General features: G+C 34.3%; 1 protein-coding gene across 1 annotated transcript in view; it reads right to left on the bottom strand.

The window, feature by feature from the left end:
* LOC306655585 (protein argonaute-3-like) overlaps positions 1-18,042 on the bottom strand; it is a 114,017-nt gene that overhangs the window by 92,067 nt on the left and 3,908 nt on the right. Inside the window, 1 exon segment of the mRNA XM_079130147.1 lies at positions 4,951-5,122. Coding sequence (XP_078986273.1) covers positions 4,951-5,122 — 172 coding nt within the window.

The raw sequence follows: 18,042 nt of genomic DNA, 5'->3' as shown, positions 1-18,042 counted from the left end.
ATAAATCTCATATGCATTAATTTAAGTATTTAAAAACTTAAGTAACTTAGAAAAGAATCACTATAACATTGTGGAAGGCAATAACGAAAACATTTTACACTAATAATAAAACAATTTGTTGTGACTTTAACCGTTTCAGTAAAGTTAAATTAGATGTAACGAACTGCTCCATTTTGAACCTTAACTGTTTTGCTAATGTTGAAAAGGAACTGCAAAGTTGTATACTGTTCCTTCTAATTTCTAGAATTCCAGCTGTTAAACTGTAGAAACTGAACCAACAATTTCAGAAGGCCACCAACAGTTTTTGTTTGTTTGTTTGTTTGTTTGAAGGAGGACTAGAGATTGAACCCATGGTGCTCTACCCATTAAGGTACATTTAGTATTTTGAGGCAAGGTCTTGCTAAATTGCTTTGAACTTGTGATCCTCCTGGTTCAGCCTTTGGAGTTGCAGGCATTACAGGTGTATTCCACCACCAGTGTTAACTGACTAGTCATGGAGTAATATTAGGATGACTTAAGACAAAAGCAGGTCTGCTAAAGAAAATAAATGGAGATGTTGACCCTGAATCAAGAAATATCAACCAAGCACAATTGGCCCTCCCAAATCAGTCAATTCTGCTTCTGCAAATTCAACCAGCCTCAGGTTGAAATATTTTTTTTTTTAAAAATGCACTTATACTGAACAAGTACAGATTTTTTTCCTTGTCATTTCTCTTAAACAATGTAGTCAAACAAGTACTTATATAGTATGTTCATTATAGTCATATCAGTAATCTAGAGGTGATTTAAAGTACATGGGAGGACATGTGAAGGTTATTTGACAAAAACACTACATATCTTATATAGGGACTTGAGCACATGAGGATTTTTCTATCAGTGGAGGGTCCTAAAACCAACACCAAGTATACCAAGCAAGGGACGACTGATTATTTTTAGAGTACCAAAGAAGTCTTTAGTTTCTATCAAAACTCAAATAATTAGAATGGACAAGGCCCTGGGTTCAATCCCTAGCAACAAAAACACTCAAATAAAAGGCACATAAATTTTTTTCATTTGAAACATCTAAATTACAGATCAAATCAATCATACTGGCAAATAATATATCAAAGCAAACCAAACTAAAGACAAAAATATAACTAACAATGTCAACAGGATCATATGTTAAAGTCAGAATGTATCATGCTAACTTATTATACATTTTTCTCCCAAACTTAATCAATACACTGAGTACTTATATGTGAAACTCCATGCTATGCAACTTCTTAAACATGTATATAATACACAAATTCTCCTGTACTCACAAAACAAAACAAAAACATTAGGTAGAAGGAACAAATATAATAATAAACAAATATTATAAACAGTTCTTATTGGTATCCTAGTATTATTGCCTTTGCACCAGTTCTTGATAACTCACCAGGAATACTAAAAAAAAAACCTTAACTGAGGAGCCCTAAGTCTCAATCCCCCACCATTCCCTCATTTCCAATACATTTTGTTTTCCTAACATTTTCATCATGTAATTCCTCTATTCAACAACCCATAATTCTCTATTATATAATTATGTTATATGTCTTTAATATACACACACACATATATATGATTATATAGTTAATGTCAGAGGTGATTCTTGTGTCCTGACAAGTTGAAGAGGCATTACAAAGGAATCCAGTTCAGAAATTCCGCCTTAGACATTCTATCAATTAAGAGATTTACTTGGATTAATGGTTCATCAACAACTAAAAAATATTTTTAAAAAAATGCAAAAATCTATCACAAGGGTCAGGATTATCCTTCACTCAAATTTACACATTAAGTCAGGCATGGTAGTACACACCTGTAATCCCAGCAACTCAGAAGGTTGAGGCAGGAAAACTGCAAGTTTGAGGACAGCCTAGGCAATTTAGAGAGACCATGTCTCAAAATGAAAAGGGCTGGGGAGGTAGCTCAACAGTGAAGCACCCTGGGTTCTATCCTCAGTACTGCCCAAAACAAGTGGGGGTGCTGGGGATGTAGCTGAGGGTCAGAGTGCCCCTAAATCCAATTCCCAGTACTACCAAACAATACAATGCAGTTTTGAGAAAAAAGGTATTTTTTTGGTAGTACTAGGGATTGAATTCAAGGGCACTCTATCACTTAGTTACATCCCCAGTCCTTTTTATTTTATTACTATTATTTTTTCCTTACTGAAAATTCTTATTCATAGATTTAACAAGTGTTTCCATTTTTTATTGGTGCATTATACTTGTATATAAAGATGGGATTTACTGTTATATATTCATACATGCACAAAATATAATAACAATATTATTTGGCCACTATCATTCCCTAGCACCTTTCCCTTCCCCGCCTCCCCTCCCAACCTCAGGTCCCTTTCCTCTACTAATCTCCCTTTGATTTTCATGAGATACTCTGTACCCCATACCTTTCTTTTCCTCTTTTCCTCTCTAGCTTCCACATATGACAGAAAACATATGACCCTGACCTTCTGTATTTGTCATATTTCATTTAACACAATGGTCTCTAGGGTTTCGTCCATTTTCCTGCAAATGACATAACTTCATTTTTCTTTTTGGCTGAATAAAACTCCACTGTGTATATGTACCACAATTTCTTTATCCATTCATCCTTTGATGAATACCTACGCCGATTCCAAAGTTTGACTAGTGTGAATTGTACTGCTATGAACATGGGTATGCATGTTTCACTACAGGATGACTTTAATTCTTTAGGATAAATACCAAAAACACAGAACTCTTCATGAATTTGCATGTCATCCTTGTGCAGGGGCCATCTTAATCTTCTCTGTATCCTTCCAATTTTAGTATATGTGGCACCAAAGCGAGCACCTTTTTATTTTAAGACAGGGTCTTCCTAAATTGTGAACTTGCAATCTTCTTGCCTTGGCCTCCTGAGTAGCTAGGCTGACAGGTATGTGCCACCACACTCAGTTAGACTTTCACATTTTCTTTCTTTCTTTCTTTCTTTCTTTCTTTCTCTTTCTTTCTTTCTTTCTTTCTTTCTTTCTTTCTTTCTTTCTTTCTTTCTTTCTTTCTTTCTTTCTTTTTTCTTTTCTTTCTTTCTTTCTTCCTTTTTCTTTTTCTTTTTTTTTTTTTTTTTTGGTACCAGGGATGCTTACCCACTGAACCTCATCTCCAGCACCCCCTTTTAAAAATATTTTTAGTTATAGATGGACACAATGCCTCTATTTCATTCAACTTTTTTTTAAATACTTTTTTATTTTAGTTGTCAATAGATCTTTTATTTTATTTATTTATATGTGGTGCTGAGTATTGAACCCAGAGCCTCATACATGCCAAGCAAGTGCTCTACCACTGAGCCACAACTTCAGCCCACATTCAACTTCTTATGTGGTGCTAAGGATTGAACCCAGTGCTTCACACATGCTAGGCAATTCTCTACCACTGAGTCACAACCCCAGCTCCCTAACCCTTTTTTACATTTTATTTAGAGATACAGTCTTGCTAAGTTGCTTTGTGCCTTGATAAATTGCTGAGGCTGGATTTAAACTCGTGATCTTCCTGCCTTAGCCACCCATGCTGCTGAGATTACAGGCAAGCACACATAAGAAATACATGCCTGTTACCTCTACTAAATTACATATTTCTTTTAATTTTAATTTTGTTTTTATTTTAAATATTTTTTTAAGTTGTTGATGGACCTTTATTTTATATGTGGTGCTGAGACTCGAACCCAGGGCCTCACACATGCTAGGCAAGTGTTCTACCACTGGACTACAACCCCAGTCCTAATTTTTTATTTTATTACTCATTTTTAAAATTTCAAATTTATTGACATCAATACCTTAATAAACTGACACCTATACCTTAATAAATGAATGCTCTTAATAATACTTATTAAAGCTGGGGTTATGGCTCAGTGGTAGAGTGCTTGCCTAGCATATTTGAGGTTTGATCCTCAGTATTACATAAATAAATAAAATAAATATGTCCATCTACAACTAAAAATATTTTTTAAAATAATAATACTAATTAAATAAGAAAAGGCTAGGACATGACAAACCAAAAGGTCAAATTAAATGTCATTGTTTTGTAAATGTGTTGTCAATTTTAAAAATTAGAATACACTTGGTAACACCATGCACATCATAAATTCCTTTATACATTTTCTGCATTACCTAAACCACAACCAGGAATATTTACATAATATTTGGGGGAGGGCTGAGGAAGCTTACTGAAAGCAGACTGATACAATCTTTATATACTCTAAGGAATAGTCAGGAGCTGGGATAGAAGAACAGAAAGCAAGAAATCATTACAATCACCATTTCTACCCACCACTATTATCACCATCATCATCATCACCCTCATTCTCATTGTCATCTTAAAGGGAACTCATAAAAGTGGTAAAGTAGGGTGGGAAAGACAAAGACACATGCCAGGTATGGTGGCACATTCCTGTAATCCCAGGGCTCACGAGGCTTACACTGGAGGATTGCGAGTTCAAAGACAGCCTCAGCAACTTAGCGAGGTCCTAGGCAACTCAGTGAGACTGTCTCTAAATAAAATACAAAATAGGGCTGGGGTTGTAGCTCAGTGGTCGAGTGCCCCAAGTTCGATCCCTTGTACTCCCCTCCTCCAAAAAAAGCACACATATGTTATTTAACAGCAATAAAATGACATGCTTAGGAAGCTCAGTCCAATTTCAAAAGCATATAAAAATTACTTGGAACTTTTCTATTATCACATGAGAAACATGTGGGCTCATTTATAATGGAATAATTTCAAGCAGTTTGTAGATTTTTCTCAATTTCACACCTCTAAAGTACAATTTCAAAACAAATTACCATGTGTTCTTGGTCAAACTGTTGTTACATATTATCACTGTTATTCAGTTACATAAGATAAACATAAATAATTACTAAAGCATATATAAATAGCAAACGATCTCTACAGCTTAATGACTTACCTGTTCACTCTCCTAGGACACTTGTCTGGTTTAATATCTACCTCATAGAGGTAGACATCAATCTTTGGGATTTCAACTTGAAAACAGTTAGCCAACAGTTTAATGGGTTTGCCCATGGTGCCATAGCCAGGTCTTCTGGGCACCATGAGTAGGGGCTGGGCCCCAACAGGTCCTGTCAGGAGGAAAAAAAAGTTACACAGTTACAATCTGCATTTGATAACCCTGTCAACTAGAGTATGTTACAAAATGAGTGTGAGAACAATAGCAAAGTAAATGAGAAGAAAAAAGGCAAATATTAACAAACTAAAAACAATGTGCAATAAAAGGATCAAAAAGCATGAAATAGATTTTTTTTAAATAGATTTGAAGAAATAAAATTGGTAAGTTCTAGGCAATACTGATTTTTTTTAAAACGGAAGAAAAGGACTTAAGTAACCAATGTCAGAAATGAAAAAACTGATACTACAGATTCTGAGGCATTACAAATACTTATGCCAATAAGTTTATGGTTTGATGAAACAGACAAATTCCTAGAAAAATCTAGCTGACACATAAAAGTATATAAAATTCGAAAAGGCCTCTGGGAACGTAAAATAGAATACAGTGGTTCCTCAAAAACTAAAGTGGCACACGTGTGTGGTGGCACATGCCTGTAATCCCAGCAACTCAGGAGGCTGAGGCAGGAAGATCAGAAGTTCACTATCAGCCTCAACATTTTAGCACAAGACCCTGTCTCAAAATGAAAAAAAAAAAAAAAAGACTGGGCATATTTGGGTTCAATACCAGTCCCCAAACAAAACAAAACAAAACCCCTAAAAGTAGAATTACCACATTCTCAAGTAATTCTGTTACTGGATCTACATATACTCAAATGAATTAAAAGCAAAGAGAATTGAACAAAAAGACACACATGTTCACAGAAGCATTACTGATAACACTCAAAAAGTAGAAACAACTGAAATGGTCACAGATGCATGAATCATAAGCTAAATGTGATATGTATATATATACATATATATGCACATATATATATATGTATACACACACACACACACACAACAGAAAATTATCCAACCTTAAAAAGGAAGAAATTCTGACAATTGCTACAACACAGATTAACACTGAGGATATAATGCTAAATGAAGTAGTTACAAAAAGACAAAAACTGCCATTCCCCTTATTTGAAGTACCTAGAGCACAATTTCACAGAAGCAAGCAAGTGGAAGTGTGGTTGATGGAGTTGGGCACAGTAGTGCATACCTATCGTCCCCGTTACTCAGGAAGCTGAGGTAGCGAGACCATGTCTTGATATAAAAAATGAAAACAACTGGGGATATATCTCAGCAGTACAGTGCTTCTGGGCTGAACAATCTCCAGTACAAAATAAAAAAGTGGTCTCTAGGGCTATAGCAAGAGCTAATGGGGAGTTGTTTAATGGGTACAGTTTCAGTTTTGAAAGATGAAGAGTTCCAGAGACTGTTGGCCAACGATATGAAATGTATTTAACCATACTGAGCTACACATTTGAAAGTGTTAAGATAATAAATTTAATCGTATGTGTATTTTGTCCCAAATTTTAAAAACCTATTGTCTACCATTAAATTAATCTTTTAAAAAATTTTAACAATTCATTTTGCTTTGTGATATTAAATTTTTAAAGCTTAAATTGCTGTAGCTATTAATGTTGTAGCTGTTGTAGTTCAAACAAATTCAGTTAATAACTATGATATAAATAAATTAAAAATTACATTAAAAATCTAAAAAGTCCTGTAACTATCTGAAAAAGTTAAACTCACAATTATAACTACTTTTATACATACAAAAAGACTGAAGATCCAAATGGCTTCTCTAGAGAATTATATTAAACATTTAAGGAAAAAAATAACACCAATCTTATATAAACTCTTCCAGAGAATAGGAAAAAAGGAAACACACCCCAATTCAATTTATGATGCCTAAAAAATTTTGATGCTAACACATGAAAAAAGGTGAGAAAGGAAAACCATGGGCCAATCTCATTCATGAACACATGCAAAAATCCAAACAAAATGTTAACAAATTAAAACCAGCAATATATATATTAAAAGAATGAATTTATATTAGGAATAAAAAGTTAAGAACAAATGTTTATTAATGTGGATACAAGTACATAAAGGGCTCCCCCAATCATTTGTTTCTGAATTTACTTTCATGTATTTTTAAAAATCTCTTCCAAGAACATAATCTTTCCTGCTATGTTACAGAAGAGTCTACCTATTCTACAGATAGGGCTGAGGATGTAGCTCAGTGGTGAAGTGCCCCAGGGTTCAATTCCCAGAAACCTACCCCCAAAAAGATGGGGGAAAAGTGGGAATAGGGAATAACTTAGATTCTTTTATCTTATGAATCTTGAAGGACCAAATTGGAGAATGTATAATAGCTAAAATTTAGCTCTTAACTATGTGTTAAATGCTTTATATACATTATCTTCTTATCTCATCTAATTGAACCCAGGGGTAGTCATCACTGAGCAACATCTCCTACCCTTTTTTATTTTGAGACAGGGTCTCACTAAACTGCTGAGGCTGGCCTCAAACTTGCCATCCCCCCGTCTCATCCTCAACTGCTGGGATTATGCCACCAAGCCTGGATTGATTTAATCTTTAAACCAACCTTACAAAGAAGGAATCATTTTACAGAAAAGGTAAACAAATGATTTGCCTAAAGCTTTATAGCTAGTTATTAGTAGAATATGGAACTGTAACCTACTTTGCTGGATTCTATTGTGTTCCAATAATCTGTCTATTCTTTCACCAACATCAAAATGTCGTGCTTACCCTACCAATGTATTAAGTCTTGAAGTCAGGTAGTTCCAATCTTCTGAGTTCTCTAGGTACTATGCCAAAACGTGTTATGACCTGATTTAAAATTTTAGCTGTTCTATGAAAAATTGTATGTAAAATTACAAGCAAGGACACCAGCTAGCAAGTTATTTAATAGTATGGGCAAAGGCTAATATTTGCTAGAACTAAAAGCAGCAGCAGTAACTAGGAGTGATGTGGTGGTAGAAAAATATTTAGAAGGTAGGCCTGACAAGAACTGTTAGTAGAATAGATGTGGGATAAAAGAAAAAAGCACTCTTGAGGTTTTTTGATCTAAAGTAACTGAAAGAAAAGAAGTGTCATTTACTGAGAGAAGACTCAATTTTGAATAAGAAATCAAGAAGAGTTTCAGAACATGTTAAGTTCAAGGTATTTACACAAGCAGATGTCTAGAAGATAGATGAATGTGGACTTCAGGACAGAGATCCAGGCTGGACATGTAAGTGGTGGGTGTCCTTGCACGTTAAGTGGTATTTAATACCACTGGTAGGGGACATCATCCAGACTATGGCATATATACAGAATACTAAATTCTAGGATTCTCCCAAGTTGTTTAGAGAAAAGTGGGGAGATGTAAATAAAATAGCTGAAGAACTAGAAAAGTAATCACCAACAAGGTTGGAGGAGAACCCAGAGAGAGCCATCCCTAAAGACTAAGTGGAGAAAAAAAGTTTCAAGAAGAAAACAATTGAATCAAATGTGACTGAAAAGTCAAATAAAATGAAGACTTAGGAACTATTTGATTTTGAAAATTTTTCGCTGACCTTAATAAAAATAACTTCAGAGAATCCTACAGGAGTCAATTCCAAAAGAATAACGTGTCAATAAACTGAAAGAACTGGGTGCAGTGGTTCATGCCTATAATCCTAGCTACTCAGGAGTTTGAGGCAGGAGTATGACAAGTTTGAGGCCAGTCTTGGCAATTTAGCAAGACCATATCTCAAAATAAAGAACTTAAAAAAAAAAAAAAAAAAAAAAAATTAAAAAAAAATCTAGAAAAAGGACTTTTAATGTCTTTACCTTAAAGAAATATTACACATTTGAGGAGATGGATACCGTTAGCTTTGTATCCAAATATCACATGGTATTCCATAAATATATAGCAAATATGTATAATTTTTAAGTTTTTAAGTATCAATTAAAATTAAATCTAATGTAAATTTTAAAAATAGCTTGAATCCAGTCAAGGTTTCACATCAAAGAAATGTTTTAAATTACATTATGAAGATGGAAACAGGAAAGTACAAATTTTGAGAAACTGTATAGGACAAATAAATCCATAAATTGCAGGGGGGGGAAGAAAAGTTATAGATTAACAGATATTTAAAAGACATATCAATTAATCACAATGTTTATAGGATTGCAAATTCAAGCCAGCCTCAGGAACCCAGTAAGATCCTTAAAGGACAGACAGCCTAGATGTGGAATGAGAGATGTGCTTAGCCATAGGAAGCCAGTGGTTCAATCCCTATCACAAAAAAAGAAAAGAAAAAAAAAAAAAAAAAAAAAAAAGCAAAATTTTGAAAAAGGTATAGTATTTGAGATAAGTAGAAGTTAGAACAATGACTATTTGTTATAAAGGTCTGTTGTTATGCTGCTGCTGCTAATGATAGTAGTCTATATTTAAAAAGTATCTTTTATATATACTTAATATTTATTAGTGAAATCATATATCTAGAATGTGCTTCAAAAGATACAGAGGAGGGAAAAGTAGAAGGAACATGATCAGACAGGGATTGATGATTCTTTGGATTTGGGTGATTATGTACGTGGAATGGATTACACAATTCTGTATATATCCTAAACTCTCTACAATAAAAATGTCTTAAAGAATAGGATAAAATGGAAAAAAAAATCATGTCCTCAGCAAATAAAGACATATTTACGTCTTTTTTCAAAAAAAAAAGGAATAGGAAGAAAGATTTATTTCTTTTTTATACTTAACGTTTTTATCATTCCATTGTACAGATAAGGAAATTAAAGATAGACTAAATGCATTGCCTAAAACTAAAGTTAACTTTTTAAATAGACTTTATCTTTTAGAGCAATTTTAAGCTCACAGCAAAATGGACAGAAGGTTAGATTTTCCATATGTCCCCTGTCTCCTCATCCACAAAGCCTTCTTTCTGTCAACATCCCTCACATTTGTTACAATTGAACCTACAGTGACATAGCATTAATAAATCACAGCTAATGTGAGAGCCAGAGTCTCTAAAACTCATGCTTTTTATACTATATCACACTTTTTTGCCAAATTTTTCTCCATTATTTGTATCTTGCTTGGTGCTTTTTAAAAATGTTTCTTAGTTGTCAATGGACTATATTTATTTATTTGTATGCAGTGCTGAGAATCAAACCCAGAGCCTCATACATGCTAGGCAAGTGCTCTTACCACTGCGCCACAACCCCAGCCCTGCTTGGTACTTTTTGTACAATCTGACAAAAACCAGTATTTTGTTTCAGGAGTTAGCAATGAACAGAACTCTACAGTTACTAATAGAGGAAACACTGTCAATACAAAGCATTATACTTCCAATGAAGTACATTTCAGTTATTTAACAAAATACCTATACTACCCACTAGAATTGAAAATGTTATTACAGAGAAATACAAGGCAGTATGTGGTTTTTCTCTCTATCTCAAAATTCCTTTCAGTAACTATAGGAAGAAATGTCAATTAATCAAACTAAATTTCAACTATAAAACCATGCAATTTCAAAGCGTATGCCTGGTCTATATTGTTCACAGACCTAACAAGTTAATATGTACTAGCTCTCAGTCAGAAGTAAATAACAGCTTAGAACAAATATGAATGATGAAAAATAAGCAGTGAATAAATCACATTCAACTACAGCCTATTAACAAATTATGAATTTGCCCTGGGAACTTTTGCTTTAGTACTCACAGAATACTAAACTTAGCAAGGCCAGAAGCAATTCAGCAAGATCCTGTCTCTAAATTAAAAAAAAAAAAACAAAAAACCCCTGAGTTCAATCCCCAATACCAAAATAAATAAATAAATAAATGGTTGATATAACACAAAAAATTTCTTCCAGATTATTTTATTAAACTGACAAATGCACATAATTTTTATAATAAAACATTTTATAATATAACACTAATAAGAGAAAGCATTAGTTGTGTGACAAAGTTTTTCTGAATCTCAAGTCTTTTTTTTAAAGCAGTGGCTAGCCAAACAAAGTCATTAATATTAATATAGATAATGGCAGAAAACCACAAATTCCAAGTACAGAAAGGCTGTTCATGTATCCTAACAGAATAACCATTATGGTTGAAAAACCACAAACTATTCTTTCTCACATCTGTTTTGTTAATGAGCCAAGAAGGAGGGTCTATTGAGTATGCCCAACTGAATTTGAAAGTAAAACTGTCTGGTAAATTCTGTTTATCCAAACATTCTGAGACTAAAGAGGTCTGGAAAAATATATTGTTCTTAAATAAATTATCTTTTTAATTTTATCTTCCTGAAAACAACTATCATTTCAGCCTTTTTTCTCCTAGTCATTATTCATTTTATGTGTGGTAACGGGGAATGAATCCAGGGGCACTCTATCACTGAGCTACATCCTCAGCTCCACCTTACTCCTCCCCTGCTTTATTTATTTATTTATTTTTTAAATGTTTTTAGATGTTGATAGACCTTTATTTTATTCATTTATTTATATGTGGTGCTGAGAATCAAACGCAGTGCCTCACATGTGCTAGGCAAGTAGGCTCTACCACTGAGCCACAACCCCAGCCCTCCGCTTTTTTTTTTTAATACCAGGGATTGAACTGGGTGGGGGTGTTTAACCACTAAGCTACCCCCCAGCTCTTTTTTGTATTTTATTTAGAGACAGGGTCTTGCCAAGTTGCTTAGGTCCTCGCTAAATTTCTGAGTTTGGCTTTGAAATAGCAATCCTCCTGCCTCAGCCTCCTGAGCCACTGGGAACAGGTATGCGTCACCATGCCCAGTTATTTATTTTTTAAAATAGGATCTCGCTAAGTTGGCCAGGTTAGCCTCAAATTCATGATCCTCCTGCCTCAGTCTTCAGAGCTGCTGGATGAGTTGGATAGGAATGCATCAACTCACCCAGCATAAACTTCTCTTTAACATTCAGTTTTAAGTACTATAAGAGACTTTTATTCACCTTTCAGGTAGAACCTTAAGTATCTTAAGAATACAGAAATCAGGAAGTCCAAGATAGTGGACTAGAGGAAGGCTGCATTCCTTATCCCTCCATAACTTGGGATTCAAGCAGGGGAAATACTGTTTCTCTGTGAGGCAGTCATCACTGTCCACCAATCCTCTGCTGTTTACCCCACTGATCTGTCATGATCACCTGCCATCTGCCAGCATATCGCCTGCCTTTTGAGTGTGAATTGCTCACTGACCACCACCTATCATCTGCCATTTCCCCATTTGCCACTTCTTGCCTGCCTTTCACCACTAAATGTTTACCCACCTATTGTCCACCATTAGCCTGCAGACAGTCCACAGACCTCCAGTAGATCGGCTGCTGCCTGCAGTCCATAGTCACAGTGCCCGCAGGTTCGGTTACATGCAGTCATCACCATTTTGGGACAACAGTCAGGACCTGCAGGTTTGCCAATGCAGCTACCACTATCTCAGGGCTTGGCCACCTCAACAAAACAAACAAAAAACAAGGGAACAAAGTGCCTCAAACAAACCAAGATGTTCCAACAATAGAATCCATAGACAACACAGTAGAAGAAATGTCAGAGAAGGAGTTTAGAAAATACATAGATTGATATTCAAAAAGGATGGTTTTGGAAAGAACGAACAGGAAGTGAAAGATCACTTTAATAAAGAGGTAGAGATCATAAAAAATGAATCAAGCAGAAATCCTCCAAATAAAGGAAACAATAAGTCAAATTAAAAATTCAATGGAAAGTATCACCAACCGACTAGGCCACTTGGAAGATAGAACCTCAGACACTGAAGACAAAATATATATCCTTGAAAACAAGGTTGACCACACAGAGAAATGGTAAAAAACCATGAACAGAACTTCCAGGAAATATGGGATAACATGAAAAGACCAAATTCAAGATTTATCAGAATACACAAAGGTGTGGAGATAAAACCAAAGGAATGCACAATCTTTTCAATGACATGATATCGGAAATTTCCCAAATCTAAACAATGAAATAGAAAACCAACTACAAGAGGCTTATAGAACCCCAAATGTACAAAATTACAGCAGACCCACACTAAGACACATTATAATGAGAATGACTAACATACAGAATAAATAGAATTTTAAAGGCTGCAAGAGAAAAAAAAATTACATATTGGGGGAAACCAATTCAGATCTCAGCTGATTTCTCAACCCAGATCCTGAACGCCAGAAGGTCCTGGAATAACATATATCAAGCTCCAAAAGAAAATGGATGCCAATTGAAAATTTTATATCCAGCAAAATTAAGCTCCAGGTTTTAAGATGAAATAAAAACCTTCCATGATAAACAAAAGTTAAAAGATTTCACAACTAAAAAGGCTGCATTATAGAACATTCTCAGCAAAATATTCCAAGAGGAGGAGATGGAAAAAAAAAAAAAACAGTGAAAACCAGCAAAGGGAGGAACTACACCAAATGAAAGATCAATCAAAGGAGAAACTGAGTCAAGTTAAAAACCAAAAATAAGTCAAAATGACAAGGCATACAAATCATATCTCAATAATAACCCTGAATGTTAATGGACTAAACTCATCAATCAAAAGACACAGACTGGCAGATTGGATTTTAAACAAAGACCCAACAATATGCTGTCTTCAAGAGACTCATCTCCTAGGACAAGACATCCACAGAATGAAGGTGAAAGGTTGGAAAACAACATATCACTCACATGGACTACATAAACAAGCAGGGGTTTCCATCCTCACATCAGACAAAGTGAACTTCAAACCAAAGTTAGTCCAAAGGGATAAAGAAGGACATTTCATACAGCTGAAGGGAATCATATACCAAAAGACATAACAACGTTTATATATCCCAAACAATGGAGCATCAACGTACATCAAACCAACCCTTCTCAATTTCAAGAACCAAACAGACCACAACACAATAATACAGGGTGACTTTAACACATCTCTCTCACCACTGGATAGATCTTCCAAACAAAAACTAAACAAAGAAATTACAGAATTAAACAATACAATCAATGATTTAGACTTAACTAAGGACATAGAGTATTTCATCCATCATCAAGCGAATACACTTTCTTCTCAGAAGCACATGGATCCTTCTCTAAAACAGACCATATGTTATGGCACAAAGTAACTCTCAGCAAATGCAAAAAAAAAAAAAAAAAAAAAAAAAAAAAAGAAATACTACCCTGCATTCTATCAGATCAAAAAGGAATGAAATTAGAAATCAACAATAAAATAAAAAATAGAAGCTACTCCAATACCTGGAGACTTAATAGCATGCTATTGAACAATGAATGGATAAAAGAAGAAATCAAGGAGGAAATAAAAAAAATACTTAGAGGTAAATGAGAACACTGATAGAACATATCAAAATCTGTGGGAGGCTATGAAGGCACTGCTAAGAGGAAAGAAAGATCATTGCATTGAGCTCATTTATTAAAATAATAAAAAAGTCAACAAATGATTGACCTAACATTACATCGCAAAGTCCTAGAGAAAGAAGAACAAATTAACACCAAAAACAGTAGAAGACAGGAAATAATTAAAATCAGAGCTGAAATCAATGAAATTTAAACAAAAGAAACAACTGAAAAAATTCCCCAAAAATTGGTTCTTTGAAAAAATCAATACAATTGATAAACCCCTAGCCACACTAGAGAACAAGAGAGAAAACCCAAATTACTAAAATATGTGATGAAAAAGGAAATATCACAATGGATACTACTGAAACACAGCACGTTAGAAACTATTTTGAAAATTTATATGCAAATAAAACAAAATCTTGGAGACATCAACAAATTTCTACAGACATATGATCTACCAAATGATGCAGGAGGACATACACAATTTAAACAGGTCAATTACAAGCAATGAAATAGAAGACACCATCAAAAGCCTACTAACCAAGAAAAGTCCAGGATCAGATGGATTCTCAGCCAAGTTCAACAAGACCTTCAAAGAATTAACACCAATACTGCTCAAAATTATTCCATGAAATAGACAAGGAGGGAATCCTTCCAAACTCATTCTATGAGGCTAGTATTACCCTTATACAAAAACCAGACAAAGGCACATCAAGGAAAGAAAACTTCAGACCAATATCCCTGATGAACATATATACAAAAATTCTCAATAAATTCTGGCAAATCGCATACAAAACATATTAAAAAAATAGTGCACCATGATCAAATGGGGTTCATCCCTGAAATGCAAGGTTGGTTCAACGTACGGAAATCAATAAACGTAATTCATCACATCAATAGACTTAAAGACAAGAATCATGTGATTATCTGAATAGATGTAGAAAAAGCATTTAACAAAATACAGCACTTTCTCAAGTTCAAAACACTAGAAAAACTAGGGCTAGTAGGAACATAACCCAACATTGTAAAAGTTATCTATGCTAAGCCCATGGCCATAAACATTCTAAGTGGAAAAAAATTGAAAGCATTCCCTCTAAAAACTGGAACAAGACAGGGACGCCCTCTTTCACCACTTTTAGTCAACATTGTCCTTGAAACTTTAGCCAGCGCAATCAGATAAACAGAAAAAATTAAAGGGATACAAATAGGAAAAGAAGAATTCAAACTATCACTATTTGCTGACAACATGATTCTATATTTAGAAGATCCAAAAAAATTCCACCAGAAAACTTGCAGAACTCATAAATGAATTCAGCAAAGTAGCAGGATATAAAATCAATACCCATAAATCAAATGCATTTCTATACATAAGTGACAAATCCACTGCAAAAGAAATTAGGAAAACTACCCCATTCACAATAGCGCCCCTCCCCAAAAAATAAAAGACTTGGGAATCAATCTAACAAAAAAGGTGAAAAAAAAACCTCTACAATGAAAACTACAAAACACTAAAGAAAGAAACTTTTGAAGAAGACCTTAGAAGATGAAAAGATCTCCCATGGTCTTAGAGAGGTTAATATTGTCAAAATTAATATTAATTAATTAATATTGTCAAAATGGCCATCCTACCCAAAGTGCTATACAGATTCATGCAATTCCTACTAAAAATCCCAATGACATTCTTCATAGGAATAGAAAAAGCAATCACAAAATTCATTTGGAAAAATAAGAGACGTAGAATAGCCAAAGCAATACTTAGCAAGAAGAATAAAGCAGAAGGCATCACAATACCAGACCTTAGAGCCATAGTAACAAAAACAGCATGGTAGTCACACCAAAACAGACACATAGACCAATGGTACAGAATAGAAGACACAGAGACAATTGCACATAAATACAGTTTTCTCATACTAGACAAAGGCACCAAAAACATTCACTGGAGAAAAGATAGCCTATTTAAAAAATGGTGCTAGGAAAATTGGAAATCCACAGGTCATGAAATTAAATTAAACCTCTATCTTTCACCCTGTACAAAACTCAACTCAAAGTGGATCAAAGACTTAGGCATTAGAACAGAGACCCTGTGCCTAATAGAAGAAAAAAGTAGACCCAAATCTTCATCATGTTGGCTTAGGACCTGACTTCCTTAACAAGAAAATGCAAGAAATAAAATTAAGATCAATAAATGGAATGGATTCAAACTAAAAAGCATCTTCTCAGCAAAGGAAACAATAACGTGAAGATAAAGTCTATAGAATGGGAAAAAATCTTTACCACACACACCTCAGATACAGCACTAATCTCCAGGATATACAAAGAACTCAAAAAACTAAACACCAGAAAAACAAATAACCCAATCAATAAATGGGCTAAGGAATTGAGCAGAGACTTCACATAAGAAAATATAATCAATCAATAAACGTATGAAAAAATATTCATCTCTTGCAATTACAGAAATGCAAATCAAAACTAAGATTTTATCTCACTCCAGTCAGAATGGCAATTATCAAGAATACAAGCAATAATAAGTGTTGGCAAGGATATGGAGAAAAAGGTACAATTATACATTGTTGGTGGGACTGATGATTGGTGCAACCACTTTGGAAAGTAGTATGGAGATTCCTAAGAAAACCTGGAATGGAACCACCATTTGACCCAGCTATCCCACTCCTTGGTTTATACCCAAAAGACTTAAATCAGCATATTACAGTGACACAGCCACATCACTGTTTATAGCAGCTGAATTCACAATAGTTAGACTATGGAATCAACTTAGATGCCTTTCAAGAGATGAATGGATAAAAAAAAATATGGTACATATACACAATGGAATATTACTCAGTCTTAAAGAAGAATGAAATTAAGTATTTGCAGGTAAATGGATGGAACTACAGAATATCATGCTAACTGAAATAAGCAATCCCAAGAAACCAAAGGCTTAATGTTTTCTCTGATAAGCAGATGCTGATCCATAGTGGGGGGAGGGGTAGGAGAGAATGAAGGAATTTTGGATTATGCAGAGGGGAGGGGTGGAACGGTGGGAATGGGAAGGATAGTAGGATGAGGCAGATATTATTACCCTATATACATGTATGAAAAGAATTTTATTTAAAAAAGTAACATTAAAAAATAAAGTTTTGGACTGGGGCGATAGCTCAGTTGGTAGAGTGCTTGCCTCTCAAGCACAAGGCCCTGGGTTCAATCCCCAGCACTGCAAAAAAAAAAAAAAAAAAAAAAAAAGTTTTATTGGAATACTAAAAATTAAAAAAGAATATAGAAATCAATTTGAAACTACATAGTTTCATTAAAGTAAAATAGTATTATTCAACCAGAATCCAATAGCCTAAGACAATTTGGCAAGAATTCTTCTCTAACCTAGCTTTTTTCCACATACAGGAAAGAGCTCTTCCAGGAAATACCCCTTTGTAGGACCCCAGGTATATTTTCATGCTGTCAGGTTAGGCTTATAGAACCAAACAATGCACTATTCCCAATGAAAACTACAAACAAATATGTATTAATTCTAAATTACCAACTTATTACATAAAATTCTCCCAAAGAGTAGAAGGAAGTAGCATCCAGATGATCTTTTCATTCATTCTAACTGCTTTCCAAAATAGCTACTCCTTACTTTAAAAAAAAAAAAAAAAAAAAGGAATAGATTAATTTGGAATTTTGTTTAAAAATGGTTCTC

The sequence above is a fragment of the Sciurus vulgaris genome (genome assembly GCF_902686455.1).
Source record: "Sciurus vulgaris genome assembly, chromosome: 1".
In the NCBI taxonomy this organism is placed as follows: domain Eukaryota; kingdom Metazoa; phylum Chordata; class Mammalia; order Rodentia; family Sciuridae; genus Sciurus; species Sciurus vulgaris.
Note: the sequence above shows the minus strand (reverse complement) of the source record. Positions and strands in the feature narration are given on the sequence as shown.